At 34.0% G+C, this 8,256-nt stretch overlaps 1 protein-coding gene across 1 annotated transcript; it reads right to left on the reverse strand.

Annotated features, from left to right (window-relative positions):
* Positions 1-541: 541 nt before the first annotated feature.
* On the reverse strand, positions 542-1,505 carry LOC103315880 (ATP-dependent DNA helicase PIF1-like). Its single transcript, XM_008206841.1, has 3 exons — positions 941-1,505; positions 702-845; positions 542-618 (listed from the first exon to the last, which is right to left on the reverse strand). The coding sequence occupies exons 1-3, from the start codon at positions 1,503-1,505 to the stop codon at positions 542-544; spliced, it is 786 nt and encodes a 261-aa protein (XP_008205063.1).
* Between the last annotated feature and the right edge of the window lie 6,751 nt (positions 1,506-8,256).

The following is an 8,256-nucleotide window of genomic DNA, read 5'->3' on the forward strand; positions in this document are numbered from 1 at the left end:
TTGTACACAGGCATTAGCGTAGCAAGAAACTCCATCATTGTTTGGCAAACCACAAATATCCCAAGAACTATTAGAAATATGTTTTAAATTATTGCCAGTGTCTATCAATGACAAATTGTTATTGATACACCATCGTGTATCATACACTTTTATATTTTGATTTTTTTTGCGATCTAGTGGATTATCGAATCTATTTAGATCTGGTCGATATTCTGTTCGTAGTCTATTATACTCAAGAATAGCCGATATGTCTGCAGTGCAGCATGAGGGATCGAAGTTAATAAGGTGCAAATCTTCTAAGGTAGTCACTCTTGAAGCTGCAACGTACGTTTGACCATTACTAAATACATTATTTCTAGCTTCGACAACAGCATTTTGTAGGCTTAAGCCTTGACTTTTATAAATTGTAATTCCATAACTAAATTTTATCCATAATAATTAATTTATACTCCAATCGAGGTATGTCATATTCTTTTCCAGATTGTAATACAATGTGTATAGTTGTGATCTCTTTAGATCTATCTTTAGAAACAGAAACAACCTAGCCGATCGTGCCATTAACTAATCCAATAGAAACATCAATGTTCCTTCTTATCATAACTTTGGAACCAATTTTTACTGCAATCATACGATCAATACCACAAAAATTGTCTTCATCATCATTTAGCAATTTTAAGACTTTTTTTGTAGAGTTTTTGCACATTTGTATGAATCTTTGGCAACAAGATTTATTTCTTCTGTATCAATAGTAAGCAGCATTGCTTCATTAATAGCATTGCACGTTTTCCTTGTAGGTAACAAGCATACAGTATCGTTTGGTAATTTGCCTAAATATTTACATAGTTCTTTAAAGTTTTTGAATAATCGTTACATGTCAAATTTATTTTTCTAGTTTTTAGTATATTTATATCAGAATCAGTCATAAAACCTAATCTAATACGTGAAAGAATTTCTGAGTAATCTTTATCATTTTTTTGTCTCATATTGATTGTTAATTCATCATATTCAAATAACTCCCATAAATTAAAAGTAATCATCGATTTTATGTATTTATCAATTTGTTTTTTGTTCATTCCGACAAATACAAAATCTTCGCGAACTGGAGGAAGCTGCAGCAGGTCGCCAAAAACAAGTACGTTTATGCTACCAAACCATCCGTCCTCATTATCAGATGTATCAAATATCTCAGTTAAACGCAAATGAATATACATGAAAGTAATATTCGATACCACTGATATTTCATCTATAATAAGTAAGTCAACGTTCTGCAATGTTTGTCTTATTTGTTTTAAAGCTGCTCCAGATAATTCTTTGTACTCAGCTGTGCCACCGTGTTCTACTGGAAGTTGTAGAAATCTGTGAATTGTAAGTCCTTGGACGTTATATGCAGCAATTCCAGTTGGTGCTGTAACAGCTGTATCTTTATCACGATAAATTTTATTCCACGAAACTAAATTTTTAATGACAAAACTTTTACCGGTTCCTTCAGGACCACTTACAAACATTCTTAATATTTTGTTATTCGATTGTATAACAGAAGTTATTTTTCTACAACAGCTTGAAAATCATTCATAGCGTTTTCTACTTCAATGGGTACACAACCATCAGGTATGTTAGCTGAGTATTTAGGTGTATGTGTTTCAATTTGATCTAGTTCATTTTGAATTAATTTATTCATATTATCCATAGCTTCTTGCAGTGTTGCACATTTATCTTGGTACTTCATTGCTTGTGCTAACTCATGCTGCTGTTTTCTAAAAGCTTCGAAGTACGTTGCATCGGAACTTTTTAATTCATCTAAATCTCTCCATGGTTTAAATAATAGTAACAAAGCATGGTAGTAGGCTTCTGGCTGAGTTTTTGCATTAAACTGATAGTGATTTATTAAATACGGTTTCTTGCGCTTTTTACAATAAATTTCATTTGGCATTTCATAATACTCTGCTTTGTAAACTGATTTTTTCTTCGTAATCTCAAACCACTTTGCAAAATCATACAAGCAGAGTGAATCTAATTCCTTTGGTCTGTTAGGATAATGATTATCTATGAAAGAATTATAAAATATATCTGTCGAATCTTCTGGAAGATTTTTTATTTCAGTAAACGGTTTTAGTTTTCTACCCCTTATAATATTAACATTCAACCATTTAATAATTGTGTCAGCATCAGTACTGTGCAATGGATGCCCTAACAAAACATCAGCAGCTTCAATTGCTCCACATTCTCTATGTTGTAAGGCACGTACAGCAAAGGCTCGTAGACGATTATACAAAGGTTTGTTTGATTGTACATCTGCAAAATCTAGATTGCTCTTTTCACCTTTCGTTCCATGTTTGCTAACGTATATGGTCAATAAGTAAGATGATTCTCCAATATATTGAGCATCACTATTTCCTTCTCAAATAAGTAAGAGACTAGGCATGTAATCATTAACATTTTGTTCATCTTTTGTCCGAGGTAGATCGTAAAAGCGAGATTTATTTTTCAATCTATGTTTATTTGCAATAGCAATAGATACGTCTCTCAAAAGTATTCTATCAGTTATTGGGCGAGGAAATCCGAAGCGACAAGCACTTACAAACCCAGTTTTTGACTGTTTTTTTCGCCTACAGTAATTATTGTGTTTGTGTTGTTGATAGGATAAGACGCGGCGATTAAGTTCTGGCGAAATTCATTTATCTGGAATATGACATGTTATGTATTTTAAAATGAACTCTTGTACTTCTTCATTCGAATTTGTACCGTAAATTGGAGCATCTTGAATCCAAAATAAACAATGTTAATGGGGTAGTCCTCTACCTTGGTATTCACGGACCCAGTAATAGTGGGTAACTTTTCCAATAGGATTTGCCTTTGATAATATATAAGCTAACGTAGCTTTAAATTTATTCTGAAAATATCTAGCTGTCGATACTGGATCTGCAGCTATTAGTTGCGAAATAGAACGATTATCATTCCACCCATTTACTTGTTTTATGCATTCCGCTAGTGCAGACCACACCCACTCTCCAGGGCTTAAAGTAATAAAAAAAGTAGCAGGTCCATACTCGCGTGCCATACAAGTCAATTCATTACGAATTTTTTTCAAATATTTTTCCAGTTCCAGGTAAACGAGAGAAAATTGTGTCAAGATTAGCATGTAGCTTATTCTCATTTAACATTTGCAGAAATTCTTTAACCGTAAAATTATACTTTGGATTGATAATATTAAGCATTTGAAATATTCCAGCGTTTATTTGTCTCATTGTATTATTGTATAGTGAAAAAAAAGATATTGGTTGTTTAGTCTGAATTGTAAATGCTTCGATGCTAATCTACTCTTAATATAATCAAAATCTCTTAATTTAGGATTTCTTTCAGCATGTTGACCCCACTTTCCGTAAGGATACAAATCAGGAAAGCACTTGAGATCTAAATCTTTGCCTCTGTTATCTAAAGCATTAGCGGAAACTTGCAACATTTGGTACAACGCAGTATCTGATTCATTCATTTTTTTTGTCATGTAAGGGATAAATGGTGTAATGTTTTTAAAAAGGATCAGTTTGAGATTTTTTAGTTAATAATGGACGTATTGGTAGTTCGTTTTGCACTATTTTTCTTTGAGGTATACACTTTTCTGTTTTTGGTTAACCAAAATATAAAATTCATGATCAACATTTATGGGATCTGTATCAGGACATATCTTCTTTAAAGTCTCTTCTAGTCGTAAGGGTAAATGAAATGTTCTACCAACAACTTTGTCAATTTTCACATAATGAGGCACATTTTTATTCATAACTGTATCCATTTTTGTAATTGTGTTTGTAATAACCCTAGATTATCCTCCCACTTTTGACTATTATAAATTTTAATACTATTAATATGGAGAGGAAAAATAATACTTACCGAGAAATATGTTTTACTATCACCTGATTCTACCGACAGTCAATATTCATTGTTAAAATATGACAAAATGGCTTTTTGGAGCGACAAAAGTGCGTCTATATGGTTTTTTACCGTTCATCCTGCGGAGGACCGCTGATCAAAAGCGGTAGCTAAAACATATCCGGGCGAGCCTTTTACACCTACCCTACCCAGAAATATTATTAAAATTTAAAATAGGCAAAAGTCAGAGGATAACCCTGGAATATTATTTTTTCTCTCCATATTAATAGTATTAAAATTTAAAATAGGCAAAAGTGGGAGGATAATCCAGGGTTATCCTCCCACTTTTGCCTATTTTGAATTTTAATTCTATTAATATGGAGAGGAAAAATAATACTTACCCAGAAATATGTTTTACTATCACCTGATTCTACGGACAATCACTATTCATTGTTATAATATGGCAAAAAGGCTTTTTGGAACGACAAAAGTGCGTCTATATGGTTTTTTTACCGTTCATCCTGCGGAGGACCGCTGATCAAAAGCGGTAGCTACAACATATCCGTTCGAGCCTTTTTACACCTAACCTACCCAGAAATATGTTTTACAATGACCTGATTCTACCGACAGTCAATATTCATTGTTAAAATGTGGCAAAATGGCTTTTTGGAGCGACAAAAGTGCGTCTATATGGTTTTTTACCGTTCATCCTGAAGAGGACCGCTGATCAAAAGCGGTAGCTAAAACATATCAGGGCGAGCCTTTTACACCTAACCTACCCAGAAATATGTTTTACTATCACCTTATTATACCGACAATCACTATTCATTGTTAAAATATGGCAAAAAGGCTTTTTGGAGCGACAAAAGTGCGTCTATATGGTTTTTTACCGTTCATCCTGCGGAGGACCGCTGATCAAAAGCGGTAGCTAAAACATATCCGGGCGAGCCTTTTAGACCTACCCTACACTGAAATATTATTAAAATTTAAAATAGGCAAAAGTCAGAGGATAACCCTGGAATATTATTTTTCCTCTCCATATTAATAGTATTAAAATTTAAAATAGGCATAAGTGGGAGGATAACCCTGGATTATCCTCCCACTTTTGGCTATTTTAAATTTTCATACAATTAATATGGAGAGGAAAAATAATACTTATCCAGAAATATGTTTTACTATCACCTGATTCTACCGACAGTCAATATTCATTGTTAAAATATGGCAAAATGGCTTTTTGGAGCGACAATAGTGCGTCTATATGGTTTTTTACCGTTCCTCCTGCCGAGGACCACTGATCAAAACCGGTAGCTAAAACATATCCGTTCGAGCCTTTTTACACCTAACCTACCCAGAAATATGTTTTACAATGACCTGATTCTACCGACAGTCAATATTCATTGTTAAAATGTGGCAAAATGGCTTTTTGGTGTGACAAAAGTACGTCGATATGGTTTTTTACAGTTCCCCCTGCCGAAGACCGCTGATCAAAAGCGGTGGCTAAAACATATCAGGGCGAGCCTTTAACGCCTAACCTACCCAGAAATATGATTTACTATCACCTGATTCTACCGACAGTCAATATTCATTGTTAAAATATGGCAAAAAGGCTATTAGGAGCGACAAAAGTGCGTCTATATGGTTTTTTACCGTTCATCCTGAAGAGGACCGCTGATCAAAAGCGGTAGCTACAACATATCCGGGCGAGCCTTTTAGACCTACCCTACCCTGAAATATAATTAAAATTTAAAATAGGCAAAAGTCAGAGGATAACCCTGGAATATTATTTTTCCTCTCCATATTAATAGTATTAAAATTTAAAATAGGCATAATTGGGAGGATAACTCTGGATTATCCTCCCACTTTTGCCTATTTTGAATTTTAATTCTATTAATATGGAGAGGAAAAATAATACTTACCCAGAAATATGTTTTACTATCACCTGATTCTACCGACAATCACTATTCATTGTTAAAATATGGCAAAAAGGCTTTTTGGAACGACAAAAGTGCGTCTATATGGTTTTTTACCGTTCATCCTGCGGAGGACCGCTGATCAAAAGCGGTAGCTACAACATATCCGGGCGAGCCTTTTAGACCTACCCTACCCTGAAATATTATTAAAATTTAAAATAGGCAAAAGTCAGAGGATAACCCTGGAATATTATTTTTCCTCTCCATTTTAATAGTATTAAAATTTAAAATAGGCATAAGTGGGAGGATAACCCTGGATTATCCTCCCACTTTTGGCTATTTTAAATTTTCATACAATTAATATGGAGAGGAAAAATAATACTTATCCAGAAATATGTTTTACTATCACCTGATTCTACCGACAGTCAATATTCATTGTTAAAATATGGCAAAATGGCTTTTTGGAGCGACAATAGTGCGTCTATATGGTTTTTTACCGTTCCTCCTGCCGAGGACCGCTGATCAAAACCGGTAGCTAAAACATATCCGTTCGAGCCTTGTTACACCTAACCTACCCAGAAATATGTTTTACAATGACCTGATTCTACCGACAGTCAATATTCATTGTTAAAATGTGGCAAAATGGCTTTTTGGTGTGACAAAAGTACCTCGATATGGTTTTTTACAGTTCCCCCTGCCGAAGACCGCTGATCAAAAGCGGTGGCTAAAACATATCAGGGCGAGCCTTTAACGCCTAACCTACCCAGAAATATGATTTACTATCACCTGATTCTACCGACAGTCAATATTCATTGTTAAAATATGGCAAAAAGGCTATTTGGAGCGACAAAAGTGCGTCTATATGGTTTTTTACCGTTCATCCTGAAGAGGACCGCTGATCAAAAGCGGTAGCTAAAACATATCCGGTCGAGCCTTTTTACACCTAACCTACCCAGAAATATTATTAAAATTTAAAATAGGCAAAAGTCAGAGGATAACCCTGGAATATTATTTTTCCTCTCCATATTAATAGTATTAAAATTTAAAATAGGCAAAAGTGGGAGGATAATCCAGGGTTATCCTCCCACTTTTGCCTATTTTGAATTTTAATTCTATTAATATGGTGAGGAAAAATAATACTTACCCAGAAATATGTTTTACTATCACCTGATTCTACCGACAATCACTATTCATTGTTAAAATATGGCAAAAAGGCTTTTTGGAGCGACAAAAGTGCGTCTATACGGTTTTTTACCGTTCATCCTGCGGAGGACCGCTGATCAAAAGCGGTAGCTAAAACATATCCGGGCGAGCCTTTTAGACCTACCCTACCCTACCCTGAAATATTATTAAAATTTAAAATAGGCAAAAGTCAGAGGATAACCCTGGAATATTATTTTTCCTCTCCATATTAATAGTATTAAAATTTAAAATAGGCAAAAGTGGGAGGATAATCCAGGGTTATCCTCCCACTTTTGCCTATTTTGAATTTTAATTCTATTAATATGGTGAGGAAAAATAATACTTACCCAGAAATATGTTTTACTATCACCTGATTCTACCGACAATCACTATTCATTGTTAAAATATGGCAAAAAGGCTTTTTGGAGCGACAAAAGTGCGTCTATATGGTTTTTTACCGATCCTCCGGCCGAGGTCCGCTGATGAAAAGCGGTGGCTAAAACATATCAGGGCGAGCCTTTTACACCTAACCTACCCAGAAATATGTTTTACTATCACCTGATTCTACCGACAGTCAATATTCATTGTTAAAATATGGCAAAAAGGCTATTTGGAGCGACAAAAGTGCGTCTATATGGTTTTTTACCGTTCATCCTGCCGAGGGCCGCTGATCAAAAGCAGTAGCTAAAACATATCCGGGCGAGCCTTTTACACCTACCCTACCAGAAATATTATTAAAATTTAAAATAGGCAAAAGTGAGAGGATAACCCTGGAATATTATTTTTCCTCTCCATATTAATAGTATTAAAATTTAAAATAGGCATAAGTGGGAGGATAACCCTGGATTATCCTCCCACTTTTGGCTATTTTAAATTTTCATACAGTGGTAAGTTACGTAGTATCTTGAGTGTTGTTTGTAATTGATCAATATATGTTAAGTTTAATTTAGCAATTAGTCGACTGATTCCTTAATGAAACCCAATAATTTTTTTTTGCTATGTTATGATTGAAATATTATGGTAATAAACATGACTTTTTTTATAGATCCCAGATCTTCTTTATCTGTAATTTCATTGTAAACAAAAAATATGTTATTGTGTTACATTATGTAATTTACATGCATATAATGATACGCAAACCATCAAACTCGCCTAACATTTTTACTTTTGTTAAAAGTTTTTTTTTTAGAGATTTCATTTCTTTTTGAACGAACCTTTTAAAATACCTTAAATTTGTTCTAAAAATAAAATATAAACATTTTTTGCACCTTTTGGCCATTGTTGTTTAGATACATTGTTA

The sequence above is a fragment of the Nasonia vitripennis genome, chromosome 4 (assembly GCF_009193385.2).
Source record: "Nasonia vitripennis strain AsymCx chromosome 4, Nvit_psr_1.1, whole genome shotgun sequence".
Lineage (NCBI taxonomy): Eukaryota > Metazoa > Arthropoda > Insecta > Hymenoptera > Pteromalidae > Nasonia > Nasonia vitripennis.

Coding starts and splice junctions, on each gene's coding strand:
- LOC103315880 (XM_008206841.1), bottom strand. CDS start 1,505: ATGTTTGTAAGTGGTCCTGAAGGAACCGGTAAAAGTTTTGTCATTAAA. Junction 846..940: donor TTACTCAGAAATTCTTTCAC/GTATTAGATTAG, acceptor AAAACTTTAAAG/AACTATGTAAATATTTAGGC. Junction 619..701: donor TGCCAAAGATTCATACAAAT/GTGCAAAAACTC, acceptor GTATGATTGCAG/TAAAAATTGGTTCCAAAGTT.